General features: G+C 39.5%; 1 protein-coding gene across 1 annotated transcript in view; it reads left to right on the forward strand.

Moving 5' to 3' along the window:
• The window catches only part of LOC146782778 (vomeronasal type-2 receptor 26-like), a 140847-nt gene that overhangs the window by 55118 nt on the left and 67766 nt on the right, over positions 1-17963 (forward strand). The window contains exon 3 of the mRNA XM_085637248.1: positions 17102-17459. Within this exon, the coding sequence (XP_085493374.1) occupies positions 17102-17459 (358 nt within the window). The remainder of the gene's footprint in view (positions 1-17101; positions 17460-17963) is intronic.

The following is a 17963-nucleotide window of genomic DNA, read 5'->3' on the forward strand; positions in this document are numbered from 1 at the left end:
TAGATAGATAGATAGATAGATAGATAGATAGATAGATAGATAGATAGATAGATAGATAGATAGATAGATAGATAGATAGATAGATAGATAGATAGATAGATCCAAAATCCCTGTAATCACCTCCAATAACTAGATACAGACACCAGTTTACTTGTTCTGCTGTTTTATTGCAGTATTGACCGCATTACGCATTTCAGCCAATCCTGGCCTTGATTTTGATTAAGGGTGGGCGTAGTTCGCGAAGTAGCACTTCGCGAAGCTACGCAAAGTGAAGTTCGCACTACGCGAGCTACGCGTAGCACTTCGCGAACTGCGAAGTAACATGTTCGCACTGTGCAAGATGTTGTTTTCAATGATTGCACAGTGCGGACAAGCAACCGGCACTGTGCAATCATTGAAAATGGCATCTTGCACAGTGCGAGCTGTAGTTTTCTGCTGCTCGAGTAGATTTTTACTCGAGCTGCAGCTTTCTCAACGCGAACTGGTAGTTTCTCATCGCGAGCGGTCGCGAGCATACGCGACCCCTCGCAATGAGAAACCTGACCTTCTCGCGTTGGTAATCTCGCCGGGAGGTTTATTTTCCATGCTCGCGATCGCGAACAAGGAAAAAGTCTCACCAGGATGTCATTTTGCTTGCTCGCGGTCGCCAACTTGACGTTGAGGACCGCGAGCAAGCAAAAAATGACCGCAGCACTACGCAACACTACGCTACGCGTGTTCGCACTGTGCTACGTGCAGTTCGCGTAGCGCGAAGTAGCGCGAACTTCGCAAACTACGCGAGCGTAGCGTAGTGCTTCGCCCAGGCCTAATTTTGATCACATACACGCCGCAATAGTGCTATATACATTTATAATCACCACAAGGTTCATAGACATAGAAAACATACTGTGCCAAATCATAGAAAAACAATTCAATTAAATAGCGTTAAAGTCAGGCATTGAGATAACAAATTGTTGCACAATTCCTAAGCTCTAAAATAATGTATGTGCAAGATTTTAAATACTAAAATTATATGCAATGAGTGCATTACAGTTTCAGTGGACCAATCCACATTATATAAATGTATGAAAGCATCTTTCAATGGAAGAGGTGTGGCACCGCGGCGAGGGTGACTGACTCCGGAGTCTGGGGATCACGGTTCGATCCCCGGTGGCAGATTAGCCCAGCACCATGTGACTCTGGGCAATAGCTTGCTTAATCTTCCCGACGGCCCCCAGCGCCTAGAGACCCTTACGGGTGATTGTTTGTGCTTTATAAATGTGGATTAATTTTATTATTATCTTGCATCTAAAAATGTTATAAATATTTGGGTGTTAACTAGTAGAGAAAGGGTAGAATTAATGAGAACCAAATTACAAACAACAATTATAGTTTGGACTAAATGAATGAATTCATCAATATATTGAGATAAATCCCTGTCCAAAATGTCATAAAAGATGTATCTAAGTCTAAGAATAAAAGAACTATTGCCAGATCCCCAAAAATATCAATCACCCAATTTGATGTACATAAGAAAAAACATTCCATAAATTAGAATTGTCACTGCATGCCCGTTGTTGTACATAAAAAACTTGTCAAAATGCATAATGAAGGGATGCTGCCAATTAATCATATATCCATGCCCAACCACATCGCATAAACTCACCAAGAAGTAAAATATAAAATCATATAGTAAATGGGAATAGCAGCTTATATATGTGTGTCACCTCTAATGGACCTTCCCGCTGGTCGACATATACATAAGGAACAATTTAGTAAAATGTATGGAAATCATAGTCCTGATTCAATTCATTGGCTGCCTTCAAGTCTAGATCCAAAATATATTGTGTCTCTAGTTGTCTTAGCAACTTCTCATGGTTGCCAGCACAAACCAATTTAGGGATAGAACCAATCACAAAATATTTAATACAATTTGGATTTCTGTTATGGTACTGAGCAAAATGACTAGAAACTGGGTATGAATGTTGGTAATGGCTCTCAAGTGTTGTAAGATCCTTTTATGAACCTGTAACGTGGTACTTCCTACATATTTAAGTTTGCAGTCTCATTCCAAAATGTAGACTGCATATTCGGTTTTACAATTGAACACGCCAGAAATCTCTTGTGGTCTTTCGTTGAACGGAGTGACATATTCACTCATATTCTTGCCAAAATTACATGCTCTTCATGAGCTACACTTGTAGAAACCATTTCTTGGCCGTAAGCAATTACTCCTTGCTACTACCTCTGGACTTGTCTTGTCCAAGGCATCCCTCATAGAGGATGCCTTCCTGAAGGATATAGATGGAGATTTGGGAAGTGTGAGTCCTAAGACTGAATTACCCAGTACTAATGACCAGTGCTTCCCACAAATGGATCTTAGCTCCTTTTCCTGTTTGCTAAAGTTAAGGATTAATCTGGGGGTAGATTCTTGTGTTTTCTGACAGCGATTAAACACAAGGTCTTCTCTGCTCTTTTGATTAGCTCTCTTTATGGCATTGTCCAACTCAGATCTTGTGGAACTTCTTTGTAGGAATCTAGCAGTAGTTTCCTCCTACGTTCAAGTAATATCAGCAGGACAACTACAGTTCCTCCTCAAGCGTAGTATTTCCCCATAGGGAATGCAGATCTTCAAATGCATGGGATGGAAGCTATTAGCATAAAGTGTCCTTCCTAAGTAGACATGTCTCAATCTTATCATCTTTAATGTACATTTTCAAATCAAGAAAATCAACCTCTTTGCTACTAATATGTGCAAAAAGTTTAAGTTGACCATGTTATTATTGATATCTTCAACAAATGGCTTAGCTGATTCAATAGTCCCCCTCCATATTACAAACAAATCATCAGTATAACGAGGCCAACATACTATTTGTTCATTCCACAGATCACCATGGTCGACGACGAGCACCCATTCCTCCCACCAGCCCATGTGTAAACATGCGTAGTTGAGGGCAAAGCAGGTGCCCATCGCTGTACCATGCCTCTGGGGGAACACCTCTCAATTGAAATGAAAATAGCTGTTCTCCAAGCACCACTTGATCATGGAGAGTAACATACAGCTGTGAGAATACATGCATGCGGTCTACTTTTCAAAAAATGCTCAACAGCACGTAGCCCTCTTTGTGATTGATGCTGCTATATAAAGATGAAACATCACGAGTCATTATGAGGTATTCTGAATGCCAGGGAATGTCATAAATATGTTTGCGAAAGTCACCAGTGTCTAATACAAAGGATAGAAGAAAACGCACAAAGTCCTGTAAGGAAAAATCAATATACCCAGAGGTATTTTCAAATATACTCTGACATGCAGCTATAAAAGTTCTATCTTGTTGCTGAGTTATGGTCTTATGGACTTTCGGCAATAGATTTAAGTTTGCCAAATCAGGGAACTAATTTTTCAAGAATTGCCATTCCTCATTGCTCAGTAATCCTTCATCCCTCCATGTTCCTAACTAATCTCGATATAGCAAATCTCTCGCTCATTCATTGTCCCTGCTGCTCCTCTCAAAGCATTCCACATCATTGTGCTGATTGTATGTCTCCTGTAGATAATTATTTATAGGCCAAAGAACAATATTGCCGCCCTTTTCAGTTCTGATTTTTGTAATTTCTTCATCAAATTATGGTATTTGACTTGCTGGTAATTGTATTTACTGGGCTTCCGCTGAGTTATGTTATTGAGTCTTTTCACCTTTTCAGCCAATTTGTCATTAAATAAATCAGTGGCTCACGTGGCATGGAAGGATTAAAGGTCGAACATGGTTTGAAAGTAGTGGACGTTGTTCCAGTCACATTCAGAGGTAATTCATTAATCATACTCTGTGTCGTTACTACCTGGTCTTCCACTGAGCTTATCTGATATTCATTCCATGATGGACCGCCAGTGGTCTCACTCAGATTGCGAGAGCCCCACTGCTGAAGTGCAGGTCCGTAGCGCAAAAGAAGTTGAGGCGCTATGGAACGTCATGTTGCCAGTTGGTGGGATATTGATGTAAAGGTGAGCAGCCATGAACTTTAAAGCAATCCATCATGGAATGAATATCAGATAAGTTGTAACTTTTGGCAACATCTACTACAGAAGTGAATTTGAACTATATTCACCATAATGCACAGCGTGTTAAAGCCCAGAGGGGCGGACATTTAAAGAGGCGCAGGTGCGCGTGAAATCATGCTGCCATTTGTTCTTGCCTACACCAGTGATCAAGGGCGATTGATGCCTGAAACATGTTTGGAAGATTCGAGGCTTTTTGAACAAAATGCTTAAAAGGACATTGTATGCAAACCTGTCCTGCCAATAAAATGGTTTTACTTACACGACGTGTGAGGCTCTCAATGCGGAGAAGTTTTTTGGTGGATTTATGGCGGTCTCACTCGGATCGCGAGAGCCCCGCTGCTGAAGTGCAGGTCCGTAGCGCAAAAGAAGTTGAGGTGCTATGGAACGTCATGTTGCCAGTTGGTGGGATATTGATGTAAAGGTGAGCAGCCATGAACTTTAAAGCAATCCATCATGGAATGAATATCAGATAAGTTATAACTTTTGGCAACATCTACTACAGAAGTGAATTTGAACTATATTCACCATAATGCACAGCGTGTTAAAGGCCAGAGGGGCGCACATTTAAAGAGGCGCAGGTGCGCGTGAAATGATGCTGCCATTTGTTCTTGCCTACACCAGTGATCAAGGGCGATTGATGCCTGAAACATGTTTGGAAGATTCGAGTCTTTTTGAACAAAATGCTTAAAAGGACATTGTATGCAAACCTGGCCTGCCAAAAAAATGGTTTTACTTACACGACGTGTGAGGCTCTCAACGCGGAGTAGTTTTTTGGTGGATGTATAAATATATATATATATATAAATATATATTTATATATTCACTGAAAAAAACTAAGGTGACAGGGACGTTATAGTTAGGCTGACATTTCACTCGTACACAACAAGAGAAATTTGGCAGTTATAGTTAGCTGAGCTAACTATAACATGTGCCCCCGCAATGCACTGCTTATGACCTCACGTATTACATCACTCATGACATGGTCAGTGACATCACTGATGACATCATCCACTAAGTGTAAGTGTTTTTCAGAGTTTATGGTTGTTAAGTATATATGTTAAACAATGATGGACGAACCCAAATTATGTGTGGGACTATCACTAATAGGCAGTGTTTTGGAACCCACTGGGTTTGTTAAAAGACCCCGCACACATCAACCTGGTTGGTGTCATGCTTCATCATTGGGGTCCCAACCGGGTAGCCGAATGCCCCGCAGTTGTGCTACGACGCCTGATTACAGCGGAGCTGGTGTGGTGCAAAGATGTGATGTGATGTGAATTAAAAATATCTCTGAGAATCCTTGCCTCTCTAATTTTATTAATGGCGGCTCGGGATATGATTAAAAATGATTTGTGATGCAACTAAAAAAAGAATTGATTATCTTATAGTTGTCTATGTGATGGGTCTACATGCTTTAGCCCACAGGGGAATGTAGGGGGGGCTTTCTCCAGGTCCGGTGAAAGCGGTGAGTGGCAAAGTGAGTAGCTCCACGTGGAAAGTGAAAACAATGAAAAATTAGTACCTACACACGCATTAAAGTGTGTGGACTGCATGTCTGCATACTCACGGACACTTAAGCGAAAAAATACACTATGGTCGAGCTAAAGTAGCTGATCGGGGCTCGGGAGGAATTCGCTCCTCTATCAGACTTTGGTGTCAGAGCGTCACCCTCCATAAACCTGTTCTGGTCTCCCGTCGTCCGTCTCCCGTCGTCCCGGGACGACGGGAGACCAGAACAGGTTTATGGCGGGTGATGCTCATTGAGACTTCACTCCATAGTGATGGCTCAGTATAGTTCTGCTTTATGGTATACTGCCCAGTTTCCTCAGATCTCTCTCCTTTTTGCTGAATAAATGTAGTGGTAGATTGCAATATATTTGTCTGTTCACTAAGGCCTTTCTCCAGTCTAGGGTGATGACTCAGTCTAGAAGATATTTGCAACCGACTGACCTCTCTGCTCACTCCTTTCTGTAGGATCAAGAATGATTTACAAGTGGTTAGTAACACAGTGCTCTGTCCATGAAGACATTTGTACTGGATGTGTGGATGTGTGTTGTACTGGTATGTGTAAAACTGACTTCTGCAGTAAAACCTCTTGCCATGTTGGCAAATGGTGTGGTTGTGGTTTTTGATAGAGTAACCTATACAGTTACATATTTTTACTTTGATGATTAGTGATTAGAACAGTGATTTACAAGAGACAGGACTATTCTCTAAGAACTCCCTCCTCTGTAATAACTGAGTGTAGTAGTTGATAAGGTTATAGCGAGCCCTGTGCTGTACGTCTCTCTCCCGCCTCGTTTTCTTCTTTAAACAAAATGTTAATGGTATTTTAAGAAGTATATTGACGTTTACTTTGCCGGATGTTGTCATCAGTGTTGTTAACAGTGATGTCACCGACCATGTAATGAGTGATGTTATATGTGAGGTCATAAGCAGTGTATTACAGGAGCATTAACTATTATTAGGACTGCTCAATTTCTATGGTTTTGTGTTTCTGTAAAATCGGAATCTAACTATAGCGTCCCTGTAACCTTTTTTTAAATTCTATTTCCTTACTTTTACCTTTGTTTTTTTACTATATATATATCTGAGGTGACTGTTTACAAATTTTACATCTTTTTAGAACCGCTCCATGCGTTTTAGTATTGCTTTTATCTACCATTTGAGCATCTGTAATAACTGCATTTGTGCATTTTATTTATTACTTGCATTTTATATGGGGATATATGTATACTACTTATGAATGTATAGACATATTTTATATATGTTTTGATAGATGTGGAACGGCTATTACCATCTGCCATACTTGTGCAATAGTTTAATCTATAACTTGGTTTATAGTTTGCAATCACCCGTGCCATAGTATGTAGTCTATTTCTATAATGCTGCAGTCACTGGTGTCACATGACATGTTGAATATCTAATAAAAGAATCACCAACACGTAACACGATCATGTGACCAAGGCCACTGTGTTGGCCGAAACGCGTTGTGATCGACTGCACCAAAAACTGAAAAATAAAGTGCTACATTGGCAACAAGCTCATCAAGTTGTCCATATCTCTTGAGTGCATGGAATACACGTTAGAGTGGTAATTCGATATTTATATATATATTTATAAATATCTATGTATATGAATATAAATATAAATACATAGCCTAGCTAATGAGGGGTGTTCAATATGTATAATTGAATGTAAAAAACTGTAAACATAAATGAAAAATAAATATTCCCTATAAATATATATATACATTTTATATATATATATATATATATATATATATTCACCAAAAAATGACCTTGTTTCCTGGAATCCGTGTCCCATGGGCAGGTGGCGAGTAAAAACCGAGCAGGTCTCCCGGTAGTTTAATGAACACACAGCGTCTTCTTCACAGAAGGACTCGCACTCGGGAAGGAGAATAGACTGTTTATTTAGTCACTCGTTACGCGTTTCGTCAGTGAAACTGACTTGATCACACCTGACTGTGATCAAGTCAGTTTCACTGACGAAACGCGTAACGAGTGACTAAATAAACAGTCTATTCTCCTTCCCGAGTGCGAGTCCTTCTGTGAAGAAGACGCTGTGTGTTCATATATATATATATATGTATACATGTATAATATATATATGCTGATATATGTACATAATATATACACATATAGTAATACATATTTACATGCACATATTTAGTAAAAAATATATATATTCTTTCAAACTTCAGCAAACCAAAGAATAGCTACCACTCCGGTAAGTGTGTGACTTTTCTTTTTCTTTTTTCAAAAAGCAGACAATTCCAGATCACTGAAGCATTTTGGCTTTTTTTCCAAGCCTTTCTCAAAGTGTGTGAACCTCACCCCCTCACGAAATAAGTAAACAACAATTCATAGCCATGAAAAACATACTATTGTTTTTTAGGTTCCTCTGCCTGAGGAATCCATTATTTTCACAATAGTTAAAACATTTCATGAAATGTTTATAAATAATAAAAACTACAATCACATATAAGCAGAGACAATTAAAATATTTATAAAAAAATTATTTACATTGAGCATAAGAGGTTCAAAATATACATAGGTAAATAAATAACAGAATTAAATATCCAATTCTTATATATTATATTATAAAATGTCCTCCACTCTATAAACTCATTCATGGCACTGTCTCAAATTACTTGAGATGTATAGCCCCTCTCCCTGAGCCTCTTTCTCTTTTCTGTGGTCTGCTTCTCAAACCCTTCCTGGCTGCTGCAAATTCTCACTAAGTTTAACATTTCACCATATGGATTACTTTCAATTAGGTTCTTGGGATGATGGCTCTTAAAGTGCAAGGTGCTGTTCCCTGCTGTTAACTTTTGGTGCACAGTTGACTGTATTTTTTTCCCTCTCTGTATTTGCAAAAATACATCCAAGAAAGCAATTTCCTGTGGATTTAAAGTGGCGTAAATTTCAGATTATAAGAGTTATCCTTCAGTTCAGCTAACAATTCAATTACCTTTCCTTTAGGACCACTCGACAAAATAAACAAATCATCAAAATAACTGGACCAAACCAAACTGTGGGGCAAATATTCCTGATTGTCTTCCACCCAGGCCACCTGTTCCTCACACCAGCCCATCAAGAGATTTGAGAACCTGGGGTGCGAAGCAGGTGCCCATAGCAGTTCCAACCTTCTGTCTATAGAAGGTCCCATCATAGACAAAGATGTTTTCTTGGAGACAAAACGTAATCATACTCAGTAACATGTTGTTATGCTAAAAAAAATGGCAGATCTGTTTCTCAAAAAGATTTCACATGCTTTAACCCCTAAATGGTGGTCTACACGGGTAAAAAGCTACACTGCATCCATTTAGGTTCATAAAATATAACTCTGACCATTCAATATTCGTAGACAAAAAATCTCCACTATCTTCACAGTTTGAGTGAAGGGTTGCTACATATGGGAAAAGAAAGAAATCTATATAAGTCACTGAATTTTCAAGAAAGCTCTCATTAGAAGAGACTATAGGTATCGCTGGGGGGTTAATGGTGTTTTATGTACTTTAGATATATATATATATATATATATCTATATCTATAGCTATACATCTATATATATCTATATCTATATCTATCTATAGCTATATCTATAGCTATATCTATATCGATATCTATATATAGATATATATATATCCCGGAGTGGGAAGAGAGAGTCTAACTGCCAACTGCACTCAGTCCTGTGACCTACCAAATTGCAAAATGTCAACTTTCAAAAAGTATAATATCAAAGGGGGTTCCGTCCGTTTCGGAGGCCTGGTGAGACGTGATAAAGTTTATAAAGGTAAGATACCTGGCCACCAGTTTTCAAGGCTGCTATTTATTTCAGCAGGCTAGGGAACAATGCATCTCGTCACTGTACGTTTCATTATTTTGTATTATTTAAAACATCTTATGCAACCATTTCAGTATTCAATGGGGCATTCAATAGATACTTCTTTCTTACAGACAGAATTTTAAACAAAGAAGAAAACATTTCTGTGAAAAATATAAAAATCAAACTGAAAATCACTTTGAAATCATTGAAAACAATTACAACCAGTCTAAATTGCTTGAACATAAGCTCTCTCAAAGGGCCTACTATTTGGCTTCAATTCAGAGAAGGGCTGTCCATGGGGCAAAAAAAGGAATTTATAAGTCTCTACAGGGGTATATTTGTACTAACAAGCCCTCTCCAGAGTCCTTTACAATTTCTGTCCCTCATAGAACGAAAGGAAATTGCTGACGCGTTTCCAATCCCCATGTGACTTTAGGGATTATCATCAGGGCTGGACCACGGTGTTATCTGTGGAAATTAGAAAGGAAATAATATATTTAACACCATTATTCACCTTCTCTTCTATAGGTTACGGCCTCATAGGGGGGTTAAAGTGTACCTGTTATTGTTTAGTGGGGTGGTAGAACTGTCTGCCTCAACTTTTTGCTTCTTTGGCGCAATCTTTGTGTTGCTGACCTTGTGACCTGAATGATCAGAGTTATTGGTCACAAATGAATGCTTTTGTTATTCTACTTGCAAGTATGTAAAAGTCTCTGGAATGGTTTACTTGCGGACAAGACTTTTCCCAGCTTATATCTCAGCAGGACAAAACTGTGCCTTAAATACAGAGCAACACTGCTCATGTGTGTGTTTCTTCAATGGAGAGGTCATGTCGTGTTTTCCTCGTGCCTAGAATAGTGAGCACGGTTAGAATTTGATTACTTGTTTTGATCAGTACTTATGTGAATGTGGTAGCCTCATAAAGTACAACGAATTAGCTTACTTGTGCTGTGTGCCTGGGGTCATCTTTGGAGGATCAGCGTATACTGGTAATTGAAGCGGTGCACGCGCCCTTATTTGTGCGTTGATTATTTATTCCTGAAACGGCAAAGGAGTAACATTGTATCTCCGTGTATATAACATTCAAAAAGTGGCATTTTCAAAATTGTCATTTGAAATTGAACTTTACCATTAAGGAGAATTTTTAATTAAAATTTCAAAGATACCAAACATGAAATGCTTATTCGTCTACAATCAAATGCTAGTACTTATTACATGTAATAAAGCAACCCAATGCTATCCTATGGGACAGGTAGGCCTCACAGTAGGGACAAACGTCCTAAGGAGTTTTTCACTACCAGGACATGTAAAACTTAAAAGTACATGTCCAACCTTTTAATTGCAATGTACCCTGCTCTATGGGCTACCCATGACGTACATTAGGGTGACTTACATGCAATAAAAGGGAAGTTTAAGGCTTGGCAGGGGTACTATATTGCCAAGTGGAATTGGCAGTATAAAACTGCATAAAGGCTGCAATGGCAACCTGGGACATGTTTTACGGGACTGCTTAAGTGGGTGGCACAATAAGTGCTGCAGGTCCACTAGTAGCATTTAATATACAGGCCCTGGGTATATTTCATACCACTCTACAAGGGACTGATAAGGAAATTAAATATTACAATTAGGTGTAAACCAATTTTGCTATGTTTAGGGAAGAGAACACAAGCACATTAGCACTGGTTAGTAGTGGTAAATTGCACAGAGTCCTAAGGCTCCCTATTACATCATGCATGAGATGTTCTGTGACATCATTGATAACATGACTCCCAGACGTGGGTCCGGTGCTCTGCATGCTACTGGAGTCAAGCTAGCATGGCTGATGAGGGGTGGAACTCTGAAACAGGTCGCAGAATGCTTGTTTCTGGTCCAGGGATAACCTAGGCTGGCAGTTCGAGTAGGACTGTTCCCAGGGGGAACAGGGTCAAGACTGATTTGCTTATGGCTGGGTTTAAACTGTAATGGCATGAGAAGCAAAAATACAATGGATTTAGGCCCAGATCTCTGTACTGAGGTGAATATTTGACATTGTTCAACATTCTGTCCATCAATTGTTCTTTTTCCATTTGTCACCCCAAGTGGACGGGTATGCCCAGACGTGGGTCCTGTGCTCTCCATGCCACTGGAGTAAAGCTAGCCTGGCTGATGAGGGGTGTTCAACATTTTTTCCTTCAATTGTTGCTTTTGCATTTGCAGCTTCTGAAATTACATCATTTATGACAACACTGTGCATGGCTGGTGCATGAATTATAGGTGCTTTAGGGCAGAAGGGTGCTTCAGGCAGCTACATGGGCATCACTGCTGAAATGTTTCCAGATCCAATCTGACACCGGGGAATACTGAAAACGGGAGGAATTTGATGTTAGATAGAGTTCCTATCTGAAAGAGCATTACCGACGGTACATAACTTGTTTATTTGTTAATAAGGTGGACCATGGCTGTTATGCTATTTTCTTGCGTGCATATTTTTCTTCCTTGTCCAAATTAATCTTTATGCTACATTGTTTTCAGTATATCTTGAGGAAAAGTGGATGTTAATTTTTTTACTTGTTTTATTATTATGGTTTCCTTCACCTTGCTAGTAATTACAGGGTCACCTCTGCTTTGGCATTAGGGTTACCATCTTATTCAGGTAAAATACCAGTGATTTGCTTATGTTTAGCTATTTTTGGGTGGGAAAAACCTCATAGGCAATTAAGAATCTGAATAAAATCTTAAGAATGTGTCTTTAGCATGGCAAGTATCCCTCTGTTAAGTTTAGGAATCATTATAAAATAATGTAGGTAGTCTCAGTTACATTTTAATAAATTTCTTTAAGTGTTTACTGTTTTTAAATTTCTATACAAAGAGAGAAAAAATACAGAATTTTACTGACTTTCCGATTATTTTACTGGCTTGAGCTAAAAATACTATCCAGGCCTGTACAATACAGGCCAGGTGGCAGTAGATATCCATTCTGACTAGTCTTTTAGCAACTGTTTCTATTCCATTTCCATCTCAAATAATTTTAAACAATCTGAGCTCAACACAAGCTCCATCTGGTGTGAGGCTGCCATGAGAAACCCATTGCTATTTTGGCACAGGCTTTCTGTTGGGTCTGAAGAACTGTACAGTTCTCTAGGATTCACTTGATTCGGTTAGCACTCTTCCACTATCCCCCATACTAGTCAGTGCATAGTTGGGCAACAGAGAAGACTTTGCAAATGCTTCTTCATAACAGCAAATAAATAAGTGAAACTGAATAGGAGGTGGTTTACAGATTAGATCACACCATTCAATGCTCCAGTCTGGTGATTTGACTATGAGTAGAAACACGATACCAAATGAAATATGTGTAAGCTGGCTAAAATTGACCAGTTTTCTGGTCTGTAAAATGCTTTGTAAATAATGCTCACCAAGCACAAGTCCACCTCATGCCTGAGAAAATGTGGGGCTTTCTATTTATGTTTAGAAATACTCCAAAAGGTTTAAAAGTGAAACAAGATAAAATCTGATATGTTGTAATGAGACTAACAATTAGTACTTTCATCTAGTTTCCAGTGCTAAAGATTGTACCCCTTTTCCTGTTAAAACAATACATTCCCTCATTTACCAGTCTCTGGGGCTGCTTCTGCCTCTAACAAGCAATTACATAAGATTGTTAGGAGATCTGGCGCACCTCCCTAATCTGTCTGTTTCATTAGGGTGCTTAGTGTATATGATGTGGTCCTTAAGGAAGCAATTTAAACCAATGTGGTTTGAAATATTACATGCTGTTTTTTAAGCAATTAACACAGTTTCTTATTGCTCCCTATTTTCAATGAGTTATTGATTCATATAAAAAAGCAGATTAGAAGGGAGATCATTTATTGCATGTCGGAAGGCAGAAGGGCTAAGCTTGGGCTTCAGACAGAAGACGTTACAGGAGAAGCCAGCTACTGAAGTTTGAAGCCACAATGTCATAGGACATCTGCAGTGGGGCATGGAACTAGGGCAGTGTGCTTAGGAAAAGACCTGCAGAATGTTTTCGGCAACCCCTCCTGGACAGACTGAAGAACGGTGAGTAATGCACTGAAACTACTGTTAGCATTGTTTGCCAGTATTTTTTGTGTCTGCCCAGCTCTTACATATCTCTGTCCTGATCACTGTGCTGACCCATTCTTTGTGATCATCCAATGGAAGTCTCTCCATATTGAGAACTCCAAGTCAATCTTTTCTACACATCTTAAAAAAGACAACTAAGCTTTACTGTGTTACCAGAATCTTTTTTAATTGTGTCCACTTCTTGTTGGACCTGGTTATGTTTTTGTTGGACAGGTGCTATTATTGATTCCTCTGGCTTTAACCTCACACCTAAGGTAATACTCAGACTTCAATGGTATGGGAATAAAGCACACTTCTTGAGTGGTTCTTGATCCAATTTTTTATGAGCTGTAAAAAAACATTTCTCATTTCTTTTCTTGATCATTTTGGCGTATCATACATTAAGACAAACAGCCAACTCATGTTTTGTTCAGGCACTTATCCCAAGGAGCTTTCTGTAGGCTAATATTTCACATTTATAGGTATAAAATTGGGGGCAATTCATCTTTATCACAACAGGCTCTGTGTGGAGCTCATCTCAGTTACAGTATACGTCATCGAAGAAGTCCATCTACTCATTTCTGTTGTCTTTATTCTTCAATAATTTTCCCTAAAAATAAATCATAAATAAATCCTCATGAAGTTGGAGGAAATCTAAGCCTTGTGAAATGCCCTGATTCATTACATGTACAGTGTATAGAGCTGGGCAGCCAGATTACTGGTTGCATACAATGCGTTCAATGGCTAATTTTGCATTTCCTGCCATGGATCCTTTATGATATGAAGTAAAATCAGAAAACAGTGGGTACCTCAAACAACTTTAAATGCCAGGCAAGTGAAGGTTGTTTTATAAATGTGCAGGGACTATAGGGGGTGAAGATGGCTCGTTAGTGGGTCTCTGTACCAAACATGCATAAATGTAGCCAGCAGCAGCCTGGGAATGATAAGTACCTGCACAATATTGTACTAAGTGAGGGATTGACTGACCCTGTTCAGGAGAGCTACAGGTGTGGGGTCGAATCCCAAGAATTACATTTTTATAAATGGGTCCAAACTATTAATTTGACAGCGCAATATTACAAACATAATAGGAAAAAGCATATGCTTTACAGGCAGACTTGAATAGTAATTTATGAAATATTCCAATACCTCCAGCTGCTTCTGCACAGGACCCAAGGCAGGAGGGCACCAAGGCATGTATGTGTGGACGTGAAAGTAAACATTGTCTTCTGCTAGTTCGTATGGGAGTGTTTGAGGCTATAAGGTAGCTGATAAATTACGAATCACCCAAAATACATTTTTAAACCTGATTTTAAAAGTGTCAAAGGGAACACCTGCATATACTGTACACGAGGAATTGGGGGAAAACATGTTACAGACCTAATTGCAGTCAAGCTTTTGCTCTGCTGGGTGAATGTTTGGTCCAATGTAGAGGCTTCTTTTAACCAAGCAGCAATCGTGGATTGCCTCTCCTTGGATCACGTATTACAAATTCCCTGGTTAAGATACATTAAAGAATCGTTCAGCTCCCTGGGAAGACCATTTATATTTATGAATATAAGACAGTGAAGAGGGAGGATAAAAACGATATTTGAAGACCTATTTTTTTTAAAAACACAATCAACACTGAGTGTGAAGGAAAGGAGCTTATGAAGCCTATTGTAAGAGCCCACACTTTAGATAAATCAGTGCCGGGTATGAAGCCTTATCTCTCCATATTAACTAGTCCCCATGAGCGTTTTTCAATCACCCGTTTTAGACTGAATATGTTCCCCCATTTAGTTGCCTCTCCTCTTGGTTTTGTAGTATGTAAAGAGGATAGAGGGCCCTGTGGCTGCAACAATAGGTCGCCACAGGATATTTTTAATTTTATCTTTTTATGCAAATATTTTACGCAGCCCAGACGTCAATTTCTGAAACCTTATTTGAAAGGTATGGGATTCAGGCACGCTCATGTTGCTCTTTTACATTTGCAACTCATGCAAGATGTTTGTACACTAAGGGGCCGATTCCAATCCTGGAAAAAGGATGTACGAATCGTTGTACGGAGCGTTTTCTCCGTACGACTCGTACCCGGTAAACTTTCCTTACAACCTAGGAAGTACGATTCGTACAGAAAGCCTCTTTCCGTACGAATCGTACAAAAGACCGTACGGGTAAAAAAAAAAAAAAATCGGATCTGGAACAGCCTGTACGCGACGTCCGTACGTATTTAAGCAGTGGTTTCCGGCCCAGCAAGTACGATTCGTCCCTACGGCACTCCGTATGGCTCTTTTCTTACGGGAGTCAAAAACAGCCGTAAAAGCAGAGTCCCCTGGGGTACGAGTCATACAGGCATACACCCCCATGCGTTGTGTATGTACGGTGCGTACACCAACAACATCGTATGTACGGTGCGTACCCCAACATTGGGTATGTACGGTGCGTACCCCAACATTGCGTATGTACGGTGCATACATACGCGATGTTGTTGTAAGGTGCGTACATATGCATGGGGGGCCTGTACGACTCGTACCCCTGTACGACTCGTACCCCGGGAATAACTTTTCCCGGGATACGAGTCGTACAAAGTTCGCTTCGTAGCGGGTAAAGTCATTCCCCGTGTACAGAAAGCCGGTCCGGATCGTACTTGTACGGTCGGACTGTATTTTTACGATTCGTACGGAAAAGTGTCCGGGTCCGTCTCGTACAACTTTTCCCGATCCGATTCGTACGGATCGGGCCGATCCGTATGTATTTTTCCCGTACAATTCGTACTTCACGGGTCGGACGGGACTTGTACGATTCGTACGGAAAAAATTACGGATACGAGTCGTACGGAAAAAAAAAATACAGGATCGGAATCGACCCCTAAGTGTGGTTATTCATTTACTAAGAGCAATGATAAGATCAAGAAAATCCAGACATGATTGAGCTAGGGAGGGACAGCGTGAAACCAGGCTGGAGAATAGTAGAATTAAAATGTATAGGAAGGATTTTAGGATCGTATTTATGTCATGTGAAACTTATGTAAAGAATAGTGCTGTTTCTCAGGTATCTCTAAGAGTAATTTTAAGCTAAGGTTTGTCCAGTTTCCTAGTAGAAATAATGATATTGGTATGATTACTGTGTGATGAAATATGTTTTTAATTAATTTAATATTGTTTTAATGTATGATTCCTTTTATGGCGGTGTTACTGCTGAATAAAGATTGTTTATTATTATTAATAAAGTTTGTACCTCCTTTTAGGATTCGGATGGTCTGAGGTTATCGAAGCACACCCAGCCCTGAAAGTAGCACCATGTTTACCAGTCTAGAGGTTTTTTCTGTGCCTAATACATCTAGTCCAGCCTTTTTAACTCAGATCAAGTTTATTATTCATGAAGGCCTCAAATACAGCGCACATCAGGCTCTCAGTCTGCTAGACTTCAAACGGGGAGATGTCTGAAAGACAATATTATGCTGTCATTGCACCACTGAGGGCTTTTCAAAGTATCATTGGTGGACAATATCTATGCCACTGAATGGCCTTTCCACCAATTGTTAATGTTCTATTTTGCGTCATGATAAGAATTCTCTAATGATATTCTGAGATATCATGAACAGCAATTGCTGGATGTAGAGAATGTTATAATTAACTGCTAACTACGTCAATTCGCTTATTACAGAAAAGTGTCAACAGCAGCCGACAATGATGAGTTTAGAAGAGCAGAGAATTAGTGAAATATCAGTACTACAGACCAACAGTAAAATGTGTGAAGTATATAAATCTGACACAAACATGATTCTAAGAATGTTGAACCGCCCTCAGCTCTGCCAGAGAGCAGTGTCCTGCCTGTTGATCAGCTGCCTGGTGCCAGCTTCTTTTGAGCAGAAGACATCAGATGGATGCCACCTTCCTAGACCACAGGCAAATGGGTACTCAAGAGATGGGGATATCCTGATTGGTGGCCTATTTTCACTCCATTATGAGGCATATCCCGACATCAGCTTCAGAGAGGAGCCCGCTCCGATCGGATGTCAGACGTAAGATCCCAAACTATGAATGTACATTTGAATATCATTTTGCACAGTAATTCTTGGAAAGCAAATAAGCATACATGTAATGACACATTCATGTCATCTCCTTTTAAATTGAGAAAAAGAGGGATGTTGCTCATTTATCAGTTTAGCCAAGAGTTATTTTCTTCCTCTCTGTATAAACCACACATAGGTCAGAAGTTAAAACCTCTTCCAGTCTACTGTTTGGTGAATGTCCTGCATATAGTGCATGCATGATATTAGATCATTATGAGATGCCTTGTGTTTTCTTTAACACAAGACCCCTGATTTTGGTGCTTAATGGAATTACTGGGAATTGTGTGGGTATGGAGTATATATTTCACCCTAAATGTCTAAAAGGGCTAATTCAAAGCATTATTTAAGCTTAGCAACGGAAGAGTGGTGGTAAACGTGCACTGCCCCACTTGTACTAGATCGATGGACACATATGAACTTCAGCACAATTTCTGGCACCATCAAATAGCAAAA

Source organism: Triturus cristatus, chromosome 12 (genome assembly GCF_964204655.1).
Source record: "Triturus cristatus chromosome 12, aTriCri1.1, whole genome shotgun sequence".
NCBI classification, from domain to species: domain Eukaryota; kingdom Metazoa; phylum Chordata; class Amphibia; order Caudata; family Salamandridae; genus Triturus; species Triturus cristatus.